This window comes from Nansenia antarctica, assembly GCF_963989245.1.
Source record: "Nansenia antarctica genome assembly, chromosome: 12".
Lineage (NCBI taxonomy): Eukaryota > Metazoa > Chordata > Actinopteri > Argentiniformes > Microstomatidae > Nansenia > Nansenia antarctica.
In genome coordinates, this window is record NC_137682.1 from 7,638,154 (window position 1) to 7,661,708 (window position 23,555).

A 23,555-nucleotide genomic window follows, 5' to 3' on the forward strand; every position below is an offset into this window, starting at 1 on the left:
TTTCCAATATGGAAAGTGTGAGTGTGCTTCTCTTCAGTGATCTACCATGTACACATGAAAGCCCTCCCATGATTGGCCTCTGTGGAGCCCTGATAAATAACATTTAATTTACTGATGTCTAAGACTACCTGTTACGTCCACATGTGTCCTTGTGTTTCCTTCCCTTCTGTGTTCTCCTCTGTCGTTCTGTTGTAGCAGCCCTGAGAGGCGCTATCAAAGTATAATCAATCAATCAATCAATCAATCAATATTTAGCAGCTTTCCCACCTGCTTTCATTTCATTCATGAGTATTCAGTCGTGTGTGTGAGAAAGAAAAATAAATAAATCTGTCTGCAAAGTAGCCTATTGGAACTTGATTGATTCTTAGTCTCCAACTGGTTGGCCACCCCTGCATTACTCAAATATACATCATACATCGTATCATACATCATACATCGTCCCTGGCTCTTATTGTCTTATTGATTTATTGTTTTTTAGTCCTTTTATCTTCTCTTTTAATTTTACCATATTTTGTATTACATTGTATTGTGTGCATTGTGCTTACTTATCTCCTGCATTTATCTATTTTTTACTGTGAAGCACTTTGGCTCAGCATTGCTGTACGTAAATGTGCTATACAAATAAAGTTGACTTGACTTGACTTGTATGAATAGTAGTATGCCATTTCGAACACAGCCTTTGACGAGCTGGACAATGTCGGAGTTGAGTTGGATAAGTCCAGGAGATGGCAGTAGTGCAACGTTAAGGATGCAAGCTGCCGTTAAACCCAACAGAAGAAGAAGAAGAAGAAGAAGAAGAAGAAGAAGAAGAAGAAGAAGAAGAAGAAGAAGATGAAGATGAAGCAAGCAGGCAGTTGAGGTCCAGCCAGCCGCACCAATTAGTTAAATCAATTTCGATGCAAAACTGCTATCTAGCAAACTGAACATATAGCGTCGATTAAATCACATTCAAATAATCACTTCTTCAAGTCAAATACGTTGGCTAACGTTATCACATTTGTCTGTTTAGCCAAGCTAGCTAACCTGTGTTGCTTGACAACCCCCTGGTAACCAAAACAAACTGAGAATCGTGTGTCAGATATTCTTGGTCAAGCAAAGTGAATCGTTAGCTCGCCTACGACCAGTGTGACATTGACACAGTTAAGAGAGAGAGATGGCAGAAGACCTTCGAGAAGACCTTCGGCGAGCAGAGGAGGATGAACGGGGTCCCGGGGCAGCAGAACGGGGTCCCGGGGCAGCCCACCAGATGTTCGTGGTCATGGAGGACCTGCTGGACAAACTGAAGCTGCTGGACTACGAGGAGGAAGTTCTGGCCAAACACAACATGAAGGCTTTGTCAAGGTTGGCCAGCAATACAATACATATACTATATATATATGCTCTCTCTCCTTCTCTCCCTCTCTATCCTCCTCTCTCCCTCTTTTGCTGTCAACCAAAAGGTAAACATAACAACCAGAGTATTTATAATCTAACATAATTATAATTGAATATTGGATTGCTGTGGGCAATGCAGTCAGATAATGTCATTTTGACTTTACTCTCTCACCTGAAAAGAAATCGTATGTCCAACTATAAAAAACTGACATTTATGCTTCAATCAACTGTCCATGTAGGCTACTGTACATATGCCATTATGGTATTACCATAAAGCCCAATTCTAGCAGAATAAGAAAGATTGTATATCTACTTTAAGTAAAATAATAAAGTGCAGGTTAAAATCACATCTCGTTACATAGGCCTACCATATTAGCTAATAGTCAATGACGATTCCTCAGTTAGAATCAAGTGACCAAATGGCGTTGCTTTTTCCTCGACATTATCAGTTATATAATATTGGTTTCCCTCTTCCACAGGCATTACTTTGCTTCCAGTGCCTATATGCCATCGAACCCAGGCGAGCAGTTCTACATGTTTACCATCATCGCGTCTTGGCTCATCAATGAAGCGGGGAGACCCTTCGAGCAGCCTCAGGAGTTCGATGACCCCAACGCCACCGTGTCCAACGTTCTCTCCGAGTTGAGAGCTTTTGTAAGCACTCCTCAACGTCACTACTCTACTTCTTTACTCTTTAGACAAAACAGTTGTCTTCATTTATTGATACCACCTATATTCTCTGAATAATAATATATTATCTATTGAGCCTTTTTAAGTCCTTATTCCATTTGTTCCTATTGCTCATAACCAGGTTTGACATGGTAGGAGATCCACTAGGTTGTTAAAGTGTTTCAATAACATTTAAGAATATGCTAGATGTTCTGGTATTCATGCACATTGTTAGCCCCCCCCTTCTAAATGTCGTTGTATGGTACCTGTACTGTATTAATGACAATAAAGACCATTCTTCATTCATTCATTCATTCATTCATTCATTCATTCATTCATTCATTCATTCATTCATTCATTCATTCATTCATTCATTCATTCATTCATTCATTCATTCATTCATTCATTCATTCATTCATTCATTCATTCATTCATTCATTCATTCATTCATTCATTCATTCATTCATTCATTCATTCATTCATTCATTCATTCATTCATTCATTCATTCATTCATTCATTCATTCATTCATTCATTCATTCATTCATTCATTCATTCATTCATTCATTCATTCATTCATTCATTCATTCATTCATTCATTCATTCATTCATTCATTCATTCATTCATTCATTCATTCATTCATTCATTCATTCATTCATTCATTCATTCATTCATTCATTCATTCATTCATTCATTCATTCATTCATTCATTCATTCATTCATTCATTCATTCATTCATTCATTCATTCATTCATTCATTCATTCATTCATTCATTCATTCATTCATTCATTCATTCATTCATTCATTCATTCATTCATTCATTCATTCATTCATTCATTCATTCATTCATTCATTCATTCATTCATTCATTCATTCATTCATTCATTCATTCATTCATTCATTCATTCATTCATTCATTCATTCATTCATTCACGTTCTTGTCCAGGGAGGACTGGTGGACTTCCCTCCCTCCAAACTGAAAGCGGGCTCAGGGGAACATATCTGCTATGTTCTGGACCGGCTGGCAGAAGAAGTTCTGAAGAAGAAGGGCTTTGTCTGGAGAAGGTACGGTTACATCAAGATTTAGAAAATAAAACACATTGTATATCCAGTAAAGAAGAGAGAGAGAGAGAGAGAGAGAGAGAGAGAGAGAGAGAGAGAGAGAGAGAGAGAGAGAGAGAGAGAGAGAGAGAGAGAGAGAGAGAGAGAGAGAGAGAGAGAGAGAGAGAGATATCGATCGATCTCAGGTCACATCTGAGTATCAATGTATGGATTCAAAAGGAGACTCCACAGTGTATCGTTGCTGTAACAAGTGGGCTGACATCTGCCAGAGATGGGGCAAATGATTCACATGTTCATATTTTTGTCACATAGCCTTTCTGCAGCTACCAAAGACAGCACATGAGCAGATGCCTGTGGAATTGCTGGTGAGTGCCAGTGCCAATCACTGTTCTTTGGTCTTTCCCCACCCAGGCCAAACTACCCCACAGAAGAGATGGAGGAGGAGTCTGTGATGGAGGATGAAGCAGAACTGACACTCAACAAAGTAGAAGAGGAGATGACAGTGGGTATCCATATAGCAGTGTCCCAATCCAATCGTATGGCTTTCCTTGCTTGCCACGTTTTCTGTGCGCACGCTGATTTGAAGAGGTTTTTATAGGCTAGAGGCTGCACTTAGTTGGGCTTTCTGCTGTGTGTTAATCAATAGCATGTTATTCTCTCATTAGTCGTCGTCATAGTCTACGGATTATTGGACAGCAGTATAGTTCCCCATTATAAAGGAAGCTGTGTTAACTCAAAAATGCATTTGTTTCTCTCCACAAAGGAGGAACCGGATGACTATGAAGAGGAAAATATCGTCGATCTCGAGGCTCTTAAATCAAGGACCATTCACAGCGTGAGTTTCTTTTTCTATATCAGCCGGTACGGTAAGTTATGAAACAATGTGGTTGTACTGTCCCTGTAGGAGCCATGAATAGGGTGAATTTAGTATGAATGGTAAATGGGTAATTTTGTGAGTATATATTTTGGGTTATTTTGGTTTGTTTATTTTGTTATTGCTTTGATCGTGGTGATTGAGATCGTCCGGAAGTCACATGGGTATGGGCGGGGATATCGTAGAGTTAATATAAGCACCTGTTCACCTGCATGGTGGCTGGTAAGAGCGAGAGGGGAGTTGGGTCGCTGTATTTTTGTTGACCGCTCGTGTACGCTTTGGATTACTGTCTCTGAACTATTTTGTCCCTGAACGCTTTTGTACACTTTTGATCATTATTTCTGTCATTGATCACTGTGATTATTTGGAGCATATTTTTTGTATGTTACGTTTGATTTTCCTCGTTAATAAAAGCTGTGAGCTCTTGGTAGCGTGTCAGACAAATAGCGAACAAGGCCCTCCTCAGCCTCTCAGCGACTTCACGTTTGTTTCCAGTTAGTTGCAACAGTCTCAATAAGAAACGCATTCTCTTTAGATGTGAGTACTGTTTATTACTATATATAAAAGTGTAATTTTCTTGTTGTCATGCACAGCTAGGTGTTTTTGGCAAGAGTTTTCATCTTTATGGGGTTATTTGAATGTAAAAGATAGCCTACTTATAAAAGTGCGAATGGAATTTAATACATAGCTAATTTCTCTTCTCTTTCTCTTTCTCTCACTCTCTACTTCCTCCTTCTTTTCCACAGGAAACCAAGTTGTCCTCAAAGCCTGATAATATATTAGAATCTAACACGGACGCTGCAGAGTGGAATCGGGAGGTGGAGCGGGTTCTCCCCCAACTGAAAGTCACCGTCAGAACAGATAATAAGGTTGTTGTTGTTGTTGTTGTTGTTGTGGGGTTTTTCTTTTGGCGGGGGAGGTTAACAGGGAAGTGTTCACACCGTCCAGGCATGTCAGTAGGGTTAAGCAAGGAGAGATAAAGTGTGTAGATTAGCCTGGTCCATATGAAACACTAAAACAGTATGTCCATTTTCAGGACTGGAGGATCCATGTGGACCAGATGCATCAACACAGAGATGGGATCACGTCATCACTCAAGGAGGCTAAGGTGAGCTTCAGAAGACTGCGCCCTGGCCTCAGCCTACAGTAGTTAGTTGCCATCCCACCGGAGATCCGTTCCTCTGAGGACACAGAGAAGTTGATTGTAGCTGTCTTGCCAGCAATCCATCATCATAGACTGGACAGAATTGCATGGGTCTTCTATTTATACACAGCTATTATTGTCCCTCCAAAAATCCAAAACTGACCTGGTGAATATTTCATTTGTTAAAGTATTTACAAATTGACAATTGAAGCAAATAACTATTCTGATACAAGAAAGCCATGTTGGAGGAATTGTGGGTTATCTGAGGCTAACCATGCCCATATATTCTGGAATTGCCACAAAATAACAGGGTTTTGGGCAATGATACATGGGATAACACAAGGAATTCTGGGTTACAAATTTCCTATGAACCACAAGCTGCTCTATCTGTGTAACTACACAGAGAATGAGATACAGGCAGGGGACTCTTATCTATTTAAGATACTCATGGTTGCTGGGAAAAAGGCTATCACTAGGAAATGGGGTATGGATGACTTAGCTACTCAGACCCAATGGGTAGACACAGTGAGGGAAATTCATGTTATGGAAAGACTGACTCACAGGGTTTTAGGACCACAGATGGACAGTAAATGGATGAAGTGGACTTTATGGCAATTGACACAGATTAGAGACGGGTGACATTAGATGACAGCAGTAGCTTTTTCTTTTCCTTTTAATGTTTTTTCTTTTGTTTGTTGTTGTTGTTGTTGATGATGACTTGTTGTATTATTGTTCTTATTGTTGAATAAAAAAAGAAAAAAAAGACAAGACAATTGAGATAGAATGATGATCTATGCCCTATTTCACCCCTATTTGATATATTATATTAGTAGTCAGGGTTCGACAGTAACGCTTTTTTACTTGCCCGGAGCACTTAAAATAAATTACTATTTTCCATTATCAAATAAATGAAATTGACAATGTATTTACATGTTATAAAAACATGCTTACGAAACATACGCCTACAGGCTTTCAGCAGCCAGGACTTACTCCGTAAGACGCAACTAATTTTGACCAACAACATATCTGAAAGATTGTACGCTGAAAGGTTTTGTGTGTTTCTGTTTGGCAGGGCTACTTAGACAAGCTGCAGGAGGAGATTGGTAAGACTCTGGAGAAGGTGGGCAGCCGAGAGAAGTACATCAACAACCAGCTGGAACACCTCATCAAGGAGTACCGCAGTGCACAATCGAAACTCAGCGAGGTAAACATTCATATTAAACCTGTATGAACTAGCTGAACCAATCAAGGGCTGTGTTCGAAATGGCATACTATTCATACTAGATATGACGTAGATTTGAGTATGCGAGTGCGTTCACACTGTACAGTATGCGAGAAATCTAGTATACTAGATTATCTTGAATCTTTGAGTATGCGATTGATGCATGCTATTCCTACTCAACATCCCCAAAATGCATTGCGCGTCTCTTCAGTCTCGTCAAACTGCGTCATACAAACTCATCATACAGCTGTTGTTTACAGTCCGAGAGTGCGTCTCTTCAGTCTCGTGAAACTGCAATGGCGGACGGCGAAGCGGCAGGAGCTCGATAAATAAATATATGCTGTCACTCACTCTTCTTCACACAACCGCTCAGCTCACCACAGCTACACGCATCACTGATCAGTGGAACGTTAACGGGCGATGGCACGTGCGGTTGACTGTTGCATAAAGTCCGTTTCGGAGCACCAGGGGGCGAGAGAGAAGTACCGAAATGAGGTACCGAAATCTCCATTGCAATTCGGTACGGGATGTATAGGTACCGGTACTGGTACCGGCTTCCAGTACCCAACCCTAGTCGTTAGCTCCGCCACTATGTAAACATTTCAGAGCAAATTAAACTGATGTAATGGTAGAGTAACTATCTTTGATTGCTAATGACATCATTGTGAAAATCAGAAGCGAAAGTGGAAGCGTTATGTTCCTCAGCGTTTAGAGCATTTTTACACAAATAAACACAAGTCGTTTTTGATAATACAATGCTGCGCCATGCTGTTAAAATATCCTGGAGAGAATCCTAAAGATGTAAGTCGTGATCTGTGTTTTGAACAAAGTATGTGGTCTAAGTAAATGCATTTCTTTTTGCTTTTGTCATCCCAGGCAAAGGAGCTCTATCAGCAGGGAAGTGGTGGAGTCACAGAGAGGACCAGAGTTCTGACTGAGGTGAGTGACTGTAATATTAAGATAATATCATACATATCTATTAGAAGGTTAACGTTACAAGTGGTCCTTTTTGTGTTCTTTATGAAAGAGGGATTACTGGTGGAGCACACCAGTACCTAAGTAGCATCTCTTGTTCTAGATCACTGAGGAGCTTGAGAAAGTAAAGCAGGAGATGGAGGAGAAGGGAAGCAGTATGTCTGACGGAGGTGAGTGTCCATACAAATGGACCGGATTAAGCCTTCTACAAATGGCACTGCACCTACTAAAAGTTGCTTAAATTGAATTTTGTTCTTGTTTAAATAAAGTGTTCAGCGTTTTCTAATCTCACAACTGAGAATCTCACCTGTCGATTGAGATTCTCGGGGTGTAGGAAGTAAACAGGACGTAAACACTGGGAAGGGAAGTGTTCTTGTTCCGCCCTGCCCTCTGTTTAGAACCTGACTCTGTTTAGATCAGCCCTCTGTCTTTAGAACCTACTTGCTTGAGTTGCAATAAATGAAGTTAGTTGAATATGTTTTTTGGTGAACAGCACTGCATTCAAGCCTCTCTGATTGTCGATAGAATCAATGGCGCTGGTCAAATTCATTGGATGATGTATTACCCCCTACCAATGTCATGCCAAACCTTGACACTGCCAAATTTCGCCCGGGCCATCAACGGCCCATCAAAATCTAATCGTTCGAACGCTGTTGCTAATCGTTCGAACGTTCGACGTGCGTTCCAGAATGTGTGTTAATGTGTGTATCTTAAACGGCGAAGACAAATGTAATCTTCTTGCACTTGAATAGCATTAAGGTTGATGCAGGCTCACTAGTCAGCTATAGCTGATATAATATATTTTATATGAAAACACCTGCTAGCATGCTAATTTCACACGTAATTCGCTCCGCTAACGTAGTACAGAGTTGGCTAGTTAAATCACATCACAGTGATACATATAATTCCATAACTGCATACTACTGCAGTGTCACGGTTTGGCATGACAGCTCCCCTTCCTACTCTAAACCCTCTGTTGTCTTTCAGCCCCTGTAGTCAAGATCAAGCAGAGTCTGACGAAGCTCAAGCAGGAGATAGTTCAGATGGACATCCGGATAGGGGTAGTGGAACACACACTACTGCAGGCCAAGCTGAAGGAGAAGTCCAATATGACCAGAGACATGCATGCCACCAACATCCCCGAGCCTGCCGTGGGTGCATACTGATATCAACAAGTTCACTGAACTTCTGTCTGTACTAAGCTACTATGGACCTGAAATAACCATTTGTAACAGATGTGTTATTTAATGGCAGATGGCCTCCAGCAATGTGGTTAGTGTGAGCTGCACATACAAACTCAACACCACCAATGTTGTTCACAGACATAAATGTAAATGACCGCATGTCTTATGGAGTTGCATATCATTATATATGATAGTGTTTTGACGCCTTGTTTATGTATTTCAATTGAATTTGTACTGTTTTCACATGCATTCAAATGAAAACATGATTATGGTTCTGTATATATTTGTATTTATGTAATACAGTTTGTATTATTTAGGCTATATATTATACATACAGGCTATAATTTTTAAATGTGGACCAAAGAAAGAGAAATTGAGAATTTTGGTAGAAATAAAAGGTTGTATTAATTATGATCTCAATGTGTATTTTGTTGTCAATTTAGATTTCGATTGATTCAAAACATATAATCAAATTCTGAATTCTATGGTGACACAAACAACACAATATATGGCTTTCAAATATCTAAATACGGGAATTAATATCCCAAAGTGGCAAGACCACAGTCAAGGTGCATTGGAATGTGTGATGATTCATATTTATATAAGTAAACTACTCATTTTTTCTGTTTTGCTTAAACACATTATGTGCCATAGTGGTCAAGTAGTTGCTAAATGGGCTCAATGCAGGCAAACATTGGCCCACTGTTGGCGGCCCACACCTGTTGGGTCTGGAATAATCCCAACCTGGAGCCACCGGCTGCCCACATTGGATCCGTTCAGCAGAGCTGAAATCCAATAATAGGAGTCATACAGTAATTGTCTCGTCGAGTTACAAGTTACATTTCATATGTGGAAACATCACTTTCGACTTAGTTTTTTTGTTTGCAACGCACCAACATTCCAGTTCAACTGACATGGGAAAGCTGCACAAGCCTCATTCACACAATGTTGCATTATTTTACGGTTTCTCAATAGACTACAGTGAAACAGGGCCTTTGCCTTAACTTGTGTATAGTGGACCTCCACACTCTCATCTCACTATATTTTGGTCAACAATCTGTATTTACAGTATAAATTCAAAAGAGGGCGCAATCCTCCATCCGAGGCAGATGACAAGACCCCATCATTGTCCCCTCAAAGAGGCGTGTCCGGCTGTATGGAACACTGTGTTCCATGAGGTCATCTCAACATCTTCCAACATTGAGACTTCCTGTTTCGTTTTTGCGTCTTAAAATATAAGCAAAGAGATGAATGGAAAGGGATGGGATTATAATATTTTCTCTTATTTTTACTGAAATAAGGACCCTAGAAGTGTTGATGACTAGATTGGTAGTGTAAATCTTTGTCATGTTTAGCCTTATTATTTGTGTACTGCCCATTATGTGTTCCCTAAGCAATCTAGACATAGATTACCAATTATCTATGTCTAGATTATTATTATTATTGATTATTGGGCCACATTACGGAGCCAACAACACTCTACAACACACTCTATGACACGCCTCATGGTTGAAACTCACTTGATATTAAGTGTTGCTGAGTACAATGGTTGTAAAAATCATATTTAGCCTTGGAAAGTTATTTGTCTACAGTCCCTTGTTCTAACCCTATGGCCTATTGCCCTTCTACAGAACAAGGTACAGAACTATTGCCCTTGTACAGGGGCCTATTCTATACAAGGGCCTATTGCCAAGGGCAAACCTATTGTTCTTGTTCTGTACATTTCATAATGTACATATTTCTTAACTGTATATTGATATCCATCGTCCTTGCTCTGTATCATAATGTACAGATGTCTTAACTGTACATATCATATAGATATTCATTGCACATATATTTACTTTTTATATTAATATTCATTGCATGTATATTGACTTTTATATTCATTTACTTATACTCACTGTAATCCTGTATACTGTTATACCATGCACTGTCTACATAAACATGTCTTTTGCACTATGCACTATTTGCACTTCTGGTTAGATGCCAAACTAAAATTTCGTTGACTTAGTACTTGTACTCTTGTCAATGACAATCAAGTTAAATCTAAATCTAAATGATGTGTCCCCTATACAGTGCAGTTAGTCTTTCGTCGGGGTAATTAGGATAGGCTATTAAAAGAATTACAAACCCTTCAAATCATAATGAATACATAGATGTAATGTTTATTCCCAGATATTGTTACATAAAAGTGGTTCCTTTATCCATATTTTGGGGGATTTGTATGCCTTAACAAGTTTAACGCACTACACTTAAACAGAGATGTATATCAGTCGTTGGTGTAAAATTGTAGAATTCTCTCCATAGCGATCTTAAGGGATGTAGTAATACATAATAAGTCAAAAAAATATACAAAAATAAGAAATGTAGTGATTATCAATATGAAGAAAAATAATACTAAGTGAGATCTTTTTTTTCTTTCCTTTTTTTTATTGTTCATTTGCTCATTGTTTGTTTCTTTGTTGGTCTTGGTAGGTTTCATTGTACATTTTTGTAATATATAAATTATTTTGTGCAAATTCTGGTTGTGCGCCGACCATCAAGTGACATTTGTGTTGATGATGAATAGGGATAGGGGGCAGGTAATTATAAGATTTTTCTTCTTCCTGCTCCTTTTTTGCCCATGGGGAAATTAATTAATTGTATAGGACACATACAAATGTATGACAATCTCATGTGCAAAAATAAATAAATTAAATGAAAATGAAAATGAAATGAAATGAACGTCGGCGCTTTTATTTTGAAGAAATACAAATCCAGATCCACCCTAGCAGAAGTGGGCGGAGGTCTTCACACACAGAGAGATCTCAGCTGCGGATGCGGGTGGGCTGTCAACCAAGAGGACAAATAACTCAAGTATTTCATTTGCACATCTCAACCAACAATCTCTGTTGAAGAAGCACAAATATCACTTTGAAGCTCCTTCGTATGTGATTCGACTTCGATCAGCAAAAAGTAAGTAGCTCATCATCGCTTACTAAAGTCTCTTTGTTCGGTGCAGCCTTGGTGTTCGTCTCTTCTTGACATTGGACGTGAGAGATTGAGCCAATATCGCATTTATCGTATTTATAAAAAGGAGAGCTAGGCCTGCACAGGGAATGTTAAAGAGCTGTTTTATTATTATTATTATTGTTATTATGATTTGTATTATATTGTCATGATTATGATATTATTATTATTATTTTATTTTTATTATTATTATTTATTATTATTAAGTCTTCTTCTTCTTGACCATAATGATCTCCGTATAGAGCTGTTTGTTCCTTGTTCCTTGTTCCCAAAGTCAGAGATATTATTGTCTTTTATTATGATATGCACGTCTGGTGCTTCAGATGTGTAGTTGCCCAGTTGCACTGCAGGCCTAGTCGAGCATCATCAGCTGGCGCCCTGCAGACCCTTTCGCATCATCAGCTAGCGCCTTACTTCCAGCATCATCAGCTTTTTATACTGCATCTTCCAGCATCATCAGCTAAGCCCACTGCATCTTCCAGCATCACGTGACGTTAGAATTATAAGGTTCTATCTCCATTGTTGTCAGAATTGAGTTTTTTACATAATCTGATCCATTAGGTGTTTATTAATGCCTGTGTGGTGTTATATTTAAAATGTTTACATTTTTTAGTTAGTAATTAATAAAAAACAAAGGTTCCATCTCACAAAACATAATGGAATGTAAAAACGTTGACGCTCAATATCTCTGAACTACCCTAAACGGAGATAGAACCTTATCATTCTAAACGGAGATAGAACCTTATCATTCTAAACTCACTGTCATCAGCTAGGCCACTGCATTGTCCAGTATCATCTGCTGTCGTGCAATCATTGGCAGAACAGGCACAATTTAATATGTCTTTTTTGCAAAGTTATTTAATTATTCAAGCTCTGCTATTCAAGCTGGTGTTAATGGACAACGTTATTGTTTTACGTACACTTTCCTTATTGTTAGAAAATGTTTTTCTTGTTCTAATGTAAAGCACTGAATACACATTGTAGGCATAGCCTACTTTATCATAATTAGCAAGAAAACTCCACACATGAGTAGTCTCTAGCCATCTCTATCAGAAGGCCTATGTCTTGGGGGGGGGGGGGGGGAGGAGTCATGTTTTCGAGACAGGAAACATGTAGGAAGCCAATTGTTGAGCAAACAGTTGGCCTCCAATGTAATGTGGGAGGCAACATATCAGACTTGGGAGACTAATAAATGAGAGGCCCAGTTTTTACTATTATTCAGGGCCAACACACTGAATCTTAAATTCCTCAACAAAACCAATGCAATGATACAAAATACATAGGACATCATACAGTAGCCAAAGTAAGGCTCTTCAAATAGAGCCACGGAATGCTGTCCACCAGTCCGCAGATGTATTGTCATCTAGGACTTTCAGGGTTGCAGTGACACAGCCATAACCAGAACGAAAAACCTGATTGAACTCCAGACAGAACATTGAGCATCCAGGTATCCAGTAAGTTGCTTATTTACAAGTTTTTCCAGTACTTTTGATAAACACGACAGTATAGAGATGGGCCTGTAACAGTTAGGATCAGCCTGATCTCCTCCCTTGAACAAGGGGACGCACTACTGCTGCTTTCCATGCTCATGGGATTTCAGCTGTGTGAAAGGACAGGTTAAAAAGGTCTGCAAGGGGAGCTGCTATGATGGGGCCAAGACTTCACTCTCCGAGACAGCCTGTAGGTGTAGCTATGTAATGGGACTGGGGGCCTGGGGGGCGGGTGTCAGGTGAGAGGCTACAGGGGAGTAGTGGGGTGGGCTTAAGGGAGAAGCGCTATTGGCCAAGCAGGGGTGGTTAGCAGACTCGAAAAATAAAACCAGACTTCATAAAGTGCTGGTTATAAATGTCTGCCATTTGCACCTTATCAGAGACAATGATGTTGTCCATGTTGAGTGAGGCAGCTGAGGGGGGGGGGGGGGGGGGGTTATTTCCAAGCCCTCGTTATCATGTAGTGAAGTGAGATATGGAAAGCTCAAGTTAGAAGGAGCCTATACTTGGGACTGGGTCTCCACAGTATTTGAGGACCAGTGGCTTAACTGATATGAATGAATATATTGCTCAGTATGTGTTGTAGTGCTGTCATGGTAACCACACACATGTTATATGAATCAGACCCATTACTTTTGGTGCCCTGAAATAAGGGGACTATGTATAAACAGTGTTGGAATTTCTGAATAGTGTACAAACATGTACAAAATGCCCTGAAGTAAAAAACTAACAACCTTTAACTTCATAATAATTGTTAGATTTAAAATCCAAACTTTAGGAGTATAGAGCCAAAAGAGGAAATGCTTCACTGTCCCAGTACTTAAGCAGGGCACTATATTTTTAAAGCTGTATAGTGTTTGTTTATCTTCCTGTTTGGGTTATGATGTGGTGAGAGTTGTTTAGCTCCGGACTAAGTAAAATTCAATTCAATTCAAGAATCAATGGGTAATTTTTTTTCACAAAATATTGATTGTGGCTTTATGATTTCGACCTCCTACCAATTACATAAAAAGAAACCTTTAACAGGGTATATACAGGAATGTTGAAGTTAATTTCAATACCTTTCTAAGATATTTTTCCAGACCTCACCGCCACTTCAAGCTGTAACCGTTTACATCAGTGACACCTTTAACTTAACAGTTTTAGTTTGCAATAGACTAGACCACTATCATACAACAGAATTTCCGGTTCATCTTTGTTTTTTAATAAAACTAATAAATTCACAAACTTTTACTAAAAGCTTTTAGGACTCAAACTCTTTGGACAGAGTCTAATTCAGAAAAATACCAACAAAATTCAAGACCTCATAAAATCGTGATAAGACTTTTTAATACTTATTAAGGGTCTTGATTTTCCCAAAATTGATTTATCAACTTTTAATACTTTTCAAGACTCCGCGGATACCCTGTTTAATAAGGTCCCGTCAACCAGGCTACAGAAAGCCAGTTCCCAGGCACACTTCATATGCCTACTATTGTGCAATCTCCCACAGTCCCCTGACGCCCCCAGCCTATTAAAACACTGAATGCCTCTGTTCATCCAGCTCCTGTTTACGTATGAAAAACCCTCTTCTCCTGTGTCACCAGACAGAGACCGTTACCGTTCGAGGTTTGACCCACATATAATAATGGATCTCAGTCATAGAGCCATCAGCCATCCCACTTAGGGATTCCTCTAATTTAGACTATAGCCATGGTAGGACGGATGTAGCCTACACACACAAGCGTGGTGAAACATAGAATGTCTAGCTCCAAAAAGAATACAATGACAATTTGAATAACAACACAAATACAATGAGTTTTACCAATTAGTGCACAGTGGCTAAAATTCCCCCCCAAAAATGTGTTAATTTTTTTGGGGTTTACAATATCATCTGTATTTGGCTATTTTGAGAAATAGCAACTTCGTTCACAGATTATGAATGGACACAAGCATAGTTGCTAGCCAGGATAGAGTTAAAAGTTACGTCACTGACAGAGGTCTTTGTTTGTTATGACTTCCCACCGGATGGGAGGGCAGGGGGAGGCCAGCATTCTTTAGGGAGTTTCAAAGAGCTGAAAAGATGTTCGACAGCATAAGGACGAAGTCATCCGTCAAATAATATTACAGTTATACTAGATTTAAAGCAATGTTTTGCTCATGAACATGTTAATGTGTAATGTAAAGGGATGTAAGTTACATTTGATTTGAGGAACTTTTGGGTAAGATTTACTTTTTTAATTCAATTCAGTTTCACACAATTTGGCAAATTGAAAAGAGACCAAAGAGAATTCGGTAATGGGCTACATAGTACAGTATATATGCATACATACATATAGTCCAATACATGTAGGAATACAAACCTCCAGAACTTAATATAGCCCCCAGTACAGTATTGGAATCACTGTTTGGATAATGCATGTTAGAATAGAATTAGCTTCTAGATAACTCATGGAAAATGTAATATTGTTCCTGCTTTTTACAGTTACTGTTTCTCATTGAGCTTGTCAATTTCTGATGTGTTTCTAGATTAGGACAGCATTGTCCGCCACTGTCTTACCAGAGAAGGTTGTGTGTGTCCGAGCAGACATGGCTCTGCTGTTCACTGGGGCGGTTACAAGTACGTCAACATCCCTTTCTGCACAGACATTACACGCTAAACCACATTGTTTTCTGTACTACTTGTATTGTCCTTTCATCTATTACACAGTGAGCTATTGATTTTGGTTACACAAAACCTGCAAACATTCCAGTGTATTAGAGGTTGTATTATTAAGCTGACCCCTTTTACTGAAGTTGATTTTTAAATGAACAAATCTCTTTTTAAATGTTTGTAGGTTCACCCATAAGAAAGAGACCCTTTCTGAGACAACCCTTAGCTGACCAGTCATGTCACAGGTAATGTCCTAGCTCTCTGTAATCGTCTTTCAACACCGATCTCAAACTATGTTCAAATGATTTTAGATTCACAAGTTAGCATACCTAACATGCCAAACATAACAACGATTAGAAATGAGTTGTTAGTTATGAGTGGTAAAAGCTGGTAGGCTACTCTGGTAGCAAAATGTAAGCTTTAATGACAGTTTTCGCAGGTTGCTATTAGAATTAGCATCATGGTCAGAATTTTGTTAATTGAATATAATGTAATATTCTATGACTTGTCTGCATGTACTGTATCAGTATCTCAAGTTAGGATTCAGTCTGTGCTGTTACTCCACAAGTATTGTATAACCGTGATGTTTATCTTCCTGGTCTTGTGTAGCCTGGATCTGTCCCTCCTGTCCCCAGACTCCTCCTTTGAGTGTTACTCTGTGGACGCTGTGACGGGCTCCCCTTGTTCTTGCCGCCGCAGCTCTCGTCTGCTCTCCAACGGCTACTACGTCGTCACAGAGGACAGCTACACCTGGGACGATGAGGGCAATGTCTCCCTCATCCTCCCACTCTCCAAAGCCAATGTGTCCTACAAAGAGAATTTAGTCAGGTGAGACGAAGGATCCACTCACTCTCCTTCACCATTTAGCAGAGGTTTTTGTTCCCTTTGTGCCCTTTGTAAGACTAGTTCACCCATCCCCTTTTTTTTCCTGAGTTTTTGTCCGTCATTTCAGCTGTATGATGAGCATTTTGAGGCTTTGCAGAATTAGGAACACTTGACTGTTCCAAATCACATGACATGGTCGGAAATGTTGTCATGGTGGTTATGCAACTCTTAACAGTGCTTCTGTGTTGAAACTCAAGTCATGTTTAAAGGTATGAGATCATACACTACCCTAACCGAGTGGCGGGTTGGACGGTCTTGTAAATTCTTTGTGTGTGACATCTTGCTGGATTGGTAGCTCATAAAGGGAAGTCAACTGTTTCAGTTGCTAAGAGATTCTAATGTTATTAAGATAACATAAGATTTTCTCATCAACATAAAGGCCAATGCACACGGCCCAGATTTTGTCGCACCGCCGAATTCGATTCCATTGTTTTGAATGAGACAATGCACACGGTGTGCGATGCGATATTATCGCACGACAACATTCGATTCTCCATTCACACCAATTGAAATAATTCAAAGAATTGAGAATCGAATGTTGTCGTGCGACAAAATCGCACGCCTTGTGCATTGGCCTTAACAATGCCTTAAAGGGGTTTACTTCAGCAATAGTTAATTTAATGTAGCACTTTGGCAAATGTACGTATGATTGCCTAATAAGTGTCATTTATTATAACTTATTATTTATTCTTTCTTTTTTTTATTGACTGTGGGACTTCAAACATACGAGACAAACTGTTTCTTACCCGTTATTGTTTTGATCATAGATGAAATACCAAAAAATGTTATGTTGTCACTCTTATGTAATGAATTGAATTTCAATGTATCAAATATTTCACGGTGTGATTCAAGCTTTTTTTTGCACATTGTTGTTTCTCTGTAGAGTCTTCCGCCGCAGACGGAGGGCCCGACGGTCTCTGGCCAGCCTGCTGAACGACATGACTGAAACATGTCAGTCGTGGCTGGGTGAGAAGGTGTTTGGAGGGGTACATCACCCCCCCCTGGCTGAGTCCTCCTGGGTGGAGCAGAGCACCACAGACCTGGACACAGACTGCAGCTTCATTTACGGTGAGGCTTGATACACTTGGACTTGTAGGATTCAGATGGTGAATAATAGACTCAGAACCAAGTAAAAGATTCCTTAAACACAGAAGTTCTGACTGTTCTTTTATAGTTATTTTTTCTGAGTGGGGCAGTCCCACTCATATTTTTCTTTTTATTGACAGATACAGTAGAGATTATGACAGGAAGGATGAGTGAGAGAGAGAGAGAGAGAGAGAGAGAGAGAGAGAGAGAGAGAGAGAGAGAGAGAGAGAGAGAGAGAGAGAGAGAGAGAGAGAGAGAGAGAGAGAGAGAGAGAGAGAGAGAGAGAGAGTGATGACATGCAGGATATGTCCGCAGCCGGAATCGAACCGGGAACCCTGTGGTTACATGGTCAACGCTTAACCCACTATGCCACCTAAGCGCCCTTCTTTTATTTTCTTACAGAATCGTCTACTGTAGGGCACATGTAGAGCACAACCAGAGGTGTGGAAAGTGCAGTTAATGCACCTTTTTCTATGGTGTTACAGCGCTCTCCCACGTATTAACATACATCAGCGTTGTTGGCATCAGGGTTTACTTTGATAGAGCGTCGCTCATCGCGATCGATGTCCAGAATTAACTCACGTTCTGGACTCTCTAGCTCAGATCGTCGACATCAGTGACTGATCAATATGAACATGACAGATAGCTGTTTGCAGTGTTAAAGGAATTGAACTGTTAGCCAGTGATATTGGGACTGTTAACCAGTGGTACTACATCAGAAGTACACCTAGCCCTGCATGCTAAGCTTCAATGTTAAATCATACCCAGTCTGTAAAACTATGTTGATTCTGACAGGCAGATTGGTGCACATTTGTCATCTCTCATTTCAGATCACAGTGAGATTTTTTCCCCGGCAGAAAAGTTGTCTCACAAGACTGTACTCCAGGAGGAGATCTGCACTGAGACCTGCCTCTCCCAAGACCAGTTTCCCCAATCCCTGAGTGGCCTCTTAGACGTCCCGCCCCCTTCAACCTTCACCACCAATCAGTACTGTCCCCCTAAACCACAGGCAGCAGGTGAGCCGAGCTCATGCTCACACAGTAGTAACAGCATGTTGTCCCTGACAGTATGTATGTGCTGTGTTATTTATCAAAAGGCTTCTGGAACATCCAATGCTAAATTGGATTAATGTGTTTCAGATTTCACCATGGTGAAAGCCTTCTTCCTCCTCATCCTCGCTGTCTTTATCATTACTGCCATATTTTCAAGGTAAGCAAGTAGTAGAATGTAGTTGCAAGGTGGTAATATTAGATATTATTATAGTAATAATAATATTTATCAGACTAGTTGTAGACTAGTATTATGCAATCAAAACATGATGGTATACACACTGCATGTATCTGGTTATAGTGTACATTGTTTCACAAAACTCTTTCAAGACACTTTCAAATTCCGTTATTTGTCGGAATCAGAAATTATATAATATGAATGTGCGGAAAGCACAATGTTTAACAGATGTTTGATCAACATGTTTCCTTGTCCCAGATTGGACCACTTAGGTATATAGAACAACTGCTAATGTTAACCATACTTTTCCATTCAGGTGTCTGTTACGGGGACTAGCAATGGCATTCATCACATTTGCATTGATCATGACATCTCTATGTAAGTAACACTTAATTTGATTAAGTTAATTTGATTAATTTGGTTCTGGACCAAATTGCAATGCAATTTAGCAGAGCAAGCACAATTCTGATCATGACTTCAAAACATTGCTTTTTCTCCAGTCCTAACAAAGTCTGGGCCCATGGGCAAATGGAGAAAAGCTAAGACGGAGGTGAGTCATATTTAACTACATTGAGTTTGGCTACAAGTAAATGATAAGTTCCATTCTAAGGGTGTCAATAACTTTTATTCATATTTTTCTTCCAGGATATTACATCAAGAAATGAATAAAAAGGAAGAAGTCTCTCTCCTCTCCAGTGGCGGACTCAGGCTGTTTGAAGGGCAGGGGGGGTGAAAAGAAAAAAAGGGCACCTACTGCACAACATGGGACCCCATCAGTGCACATGGTCAAGTTTAGACCATTGGAAGGGCAGCCAGTAGGGCACATCCTCTAATTTTGCCACTCAAAAGGGCACTTTAGTGCGAAGTTTTTCAACTGTGGGGGCACATGGTCAAATTTAGACCATTGGAGGGGCACCAATAGGCCACATCCTCTCATTTTCGCCACTCAAAAGGGCATTTTTGCCACTCAAAAGGGCACTTAAGCGAGACGTTTTTCAACCGTGGGGGCACGCCACCCTGAGTCCGCCAGTGCTCCTCTCTCTCTCTCTCTCTCGCACACAGACACACAAACACTTTAGTTTATTTGTGAAATTAAGAGGATACAGAGAACTAAGCTATGAAATAAGAGAATCAAATATGGAATATACTTATATTATGGAAAATACATGCTAAATGTAGGTTGCACAGAATGTACAGTAACCTGTTCATATAACAGGTTATTGGGCTCAATTAAGGGTTAGTTTCTTTTTTTTAGATAAAGTAAGTATCATACTTTATCTAAAAAGATAGTCATTATATACCCTGTAAATACACAAGTGTTTTTAATATATTATTGAAATACCTTTTTTATTATTATTATTATTATTGTTGATACAGTAATTGACCATGGCTTTTTTGGGCTGTCCCAAACATGACCAATAGCTTCTATATTTTAATACAAGTACAGGTCCATTGAAGTAACAAAGGCGTACAGTAAGTAATAAGACTGTAGAGACTTGTTATATCACCTGTCTTAGAAAAGAGAGCTGATGCTTAGACCTGAAAAGAACCAAATGTACAACATGAATGTTGTTTAAATACCTGAACTACCTGGAAGTTATTTGTAACTGTAAACTGCCATTTTTCCTGAGGAAATTCAACATGCTAAAAGTGCCTTCTTTATCTTAACTATACAGATGCAGGGACTGCCTACACTAAAAGGCCAATATTGTGTTGGTGACAGAGCGCTATTTACCTTTAGGAAATAGAATGCTGAATCACACAGCGCAATAAAATATTGATTTAATACAGGGAATTGTATTTATAAAATACTGCTGGAATATAAAGCTAGCACTATGTGATGCTTAGGCCTAGTATGCTCATGTTAGTCCATACATTTGGATAATCTGGGCAAGCAGTTTTTGGAAATCACATATTTATGGGACTGTGAGATACAGTATAAGAAAAACTTAAGGAGCATGTTGGTATTGTGGGACAAAATCTTAACAGAAAAGCAGTAGAAAGAGCTCCATCCCTATTTGTAATAATATTTATGGTTGTTATTCGATCAGAAGGAAGACATGTTTTCTATCAGGAAAAAATATGTGGCACAGGTAGCTGAATAATAATCAATATGTACTGTAGCATTTTGATATGAAAATCATGTTTGGGCCTCAGATTAAGTTAGAGAATATAAAGAAAATGGGATGAATTGTGCTCAGTTATTTGTTAATAACTGCACAAATCAACTCATGTTATTCTATGTAAAACTGCATGAATGTATTAACTGTGTTTTGGCATCATTACTTGTCTCAGTTTATGTAAATTAACTGATTTTGTTTGCGTGTTGTTGGTCTTAATATGTTGGTGTTGTCTACTACTAGTGACTTTAGAAGTATTGATGAATTAAGTCTCTCTCAAGTGCCAAATCGGAATGATTCTCCCAATTATGAGACAATTTTCTGAACAGAATAGAGTGCTGAATCATCAATACTTCATCAATGAACCACAGTTAAAGAATAGAAGTGTCTGTTTTTGTATATTAAAAGGAGTGGATGTACTCTATAATATGGCTGTACATCTTTTTATATTCCTGATTTGGTTGGAGTTTATTTTAGGGTACAGAAATGACCAATTATGTACTTAGCGAGTCATTACATGGTGAATGGTTATCACAATAATAACCAATGAATGACATGTTTGTTTCTGTAGAATAAAATAAAACACGCACCACTATGTGTAGCAGATATATGGTGGTCCTTTAACTTCTGCACTGTGTAGTCAATAAACGGCAGCTAACGATCGCAACTAAACTGTGTTTATTCAGATAAAAGACAAGAATGAGCATGTTAGATGTGCAGCGTGCACCAGGATGTTGACTGTTGTAGCATAGATTGCTTGCTTGTAAATGTAGACTATAATCTAATTAGAATACAAACACAATATATAGAGTGGCCTCTGGAAGTAATGGGACAGTGAAGCATTATTTCTTGTTTTGGGCCTATACTCCAAAGATTGGATTTGAAGTCAAACAATTACTAAGTAAGAGCTTAAAGAAGAGATTCTCACCTTTTATTTGATCGTATCTGTGTACTGTACAGTATTGCTTTCACCATGTAGAAATGACAACACTGTAATAGTAAGTCATGTAAGTAATGGGGAAAAACACTTATCCTAAAAAATGATTGTTTTGTTGCTTAAGTATAATATGAAATACCTTAAAAATCTTGCAGAGGTATGGAATAAAGCATACTGTGGACAGACAAGCATTATCACGTACCAGAGTGCATGACATCTGCCCATTCCATGAACATTGCTACATTTGGCCATGACTGTATAGACTCTGTATAGAGACATAGATAAGTAGATAATACAGTAAGAAACTCTTAAAAACTGCTGTTCTTTGATGAAATAATGATCAAAATATGTTAGTAGGCCTAATGTAAATTTTCTGAGCTTTCTTAGTACTTGAATGTTTTAGTGTATACCAGCAGTGGCCCCAAGCCGATTTGAGTTTGAGGTCTGGTCTAATGGTTCCTATTGAGGTTTGTGATTCATCTTAAATCTATATTATTAATCATTATGATTATTATTATTATGATCATTAGGCTGGCCGCAACCCTGCACTTGTATCGTCATCATTGTGAAGGTGTGCCACACGTTCACATTCCTCTTGTATTTTTGTGTGCCCCCACCCCATCGTCCCCTGGATAGATCTAGATGAGTGGTGAAAATGACAGACTCAAAGGAGGTGAACTATTGTCTATAACATAAATATGTCATTTCTATTACATTAAAGTTGTTAATTTGTGGCGCTGTTTGTTTCAATGACTTTTTTTTTCAATTTCTTCATTTATCCCTATTCCCCTAGGACGAAATTCAACTTGCCATCAACTTGTTGGCCATGGTGAGGAATAATGTAATGGCAAACGGTATGAATCATGAGCTAGTTGCTGTGTTCTAGGTTGCCAGCACTAGACAACATGTGTGGTTTGATTAGGCTACATTATGCCAAGAGTGTGCAAAGCTGTCATCAAAGCAAAAGGTGGCTACTTTGAAGAATCTAAAATATAAAACATATTCTGGTTTGTTTAACACTTTTTTTGTTTACTACATAATTGTGTTCTTTCATAGTTTGGATGTCTTCAATATTAATCTACAATGTAGAAAAGAATACAAATAAAGAAAAACCATTGAATGAGAAGGAGTGCCCAAACATTTGACTGGTACCGTATATATTTTAATTGATGTTCAGCTACATCAGCGAGTGCTCACGTAAGCATCGTTCCTTGTACAGGTACCATGTCATATGAAATACAAATATTTTCACAAAAAAATAAAATGCTGAAATTAAAACTAATTGGCTTATACAACTATAGTATACTGTACTATTTAATTTAACATATGCAGAAAAGTAATACATTTTTTGTACTGGTCCAGGTAGGTGGCCACCTTATATGTAAGACCTAATCTTTGCAGTGTCTCTTGAGGATCGAGTAAGATATTTTTGGGCCATTCTGAATGTGAGCGAGGAAGACCTTAAAATTAGGAAGGTGCTTGCGTGGATGTCCCTGAACGGCATGGCCAGTGTGTGGCGGCACTCCAACCTTCCCTGACGAATCAAACTCAGCTTCTTCTATGTAACGGTAGAGTCTGTTCTCCTATACGGCTGTGAATGCTGGACCCTGAAGCCTACCCTGCAGAAGTCCCTAGATGGGTGCTACACCAGAACTGCTTCTATT

The 23,555-nt window shown here is 39.0% G+C and overlaps 2 protein-coding genes across 3 annotated transcripts; both read left to right on the forward strand.

Moving 5' to 3' along the window:
• The first annotated feature begins 837 nt into the window (after positions 1-837).
• On the forward strand, positions 838-8,858 carry ift57 (intraflagellar transport 57 homolog (Chlamydomonas)). 2 transcript variants are annotated; one of them, XM_080543239.1, is made up of 11 exons: positions 838-1,341; positions 1,854-2,028; positions 2,991-3,109; positions 3,518-3,608; positions 3,870-3,941; positions 4,727-4,849; positions 5,017-5,088; positions 6,197-6,328; positions 7,223-7,285; positions 7,425-7,491; positions 8,309-8,858. In XM_080543239.1, the coding sequence occupies exons 1-11, from the start codon at positions 1,154-1,156 to the stop codon at positions 8,485-8,487; spliced, it is 1,281 nt and encodes a 426-aa protein (XP_080399365.1). In that variant the 5' UTR covers positions 838-1,153; the 3' UTR covers positions 8,488-8,858. The 2 variants fall into 2 exon arrangements, with proteins under 2 accessions (XP_080399365.1, XP_080399366.1); XM_080543240.1 differs by having other exon boundaries at positions 3,873-3,941.
• A 6,714-nt stretch (positions 8,859-15,572) lies between these two features.
• Positions 15,573-19,605, forward strand: tmem71 (transmembrane protein 71; the record flags this gene model as incomplete). Its single annotated transcript, XM_080543461.1, has 9 exons — positions 15,573-15,603; positions 15,821-15,881; positions 16,246-16,464; positions 17,405-17,589; positions 18,438-18,623; positions 18,747-18,816; positions 19,093-19,106; positions 19,335-19,384; positions 19,480-19,605. The coding sequence occupies 9 exons, from the start codon at positions 15,573-15,575 to the stop codon at positions 19,501-19,503; spliced, it is 840 nt and encodes a 279-aa protein (XP_080399587.1). The 3' UTR covers positions 19,504-19,605.
• Positions 19,606-23,555: the final 3,950 nt, after the last annotated feature.

What these genes read in the sequence shown, in the direction of transcription:
- ift57 (XM_080543239.1), top strand. Translation starts at nt 1,154, where the DNA reads ATGGCAGAAGACCTTCGAGAAGACCTTCGGCGAGCAGAGGAGGATGAA. An exon ending in AACATGAAGGCTTTGTCAAG is followed by an intron (nt 1,342 to 1,853) that starts GTTGGCCAGCAA and finishes CCTCTTCCACAG; the next exon opens with GCATTACTTTGCTTCCAGTG. An exon ending in AATCAAGGACCATTCACAGC is followed by an intron (nt 3,942 to 4,726) that starts GTGAGTTTCTTT and finishes TCTTTTCCACAG; the next exon opens with GAAACCAAGTTGTCCTCAAA.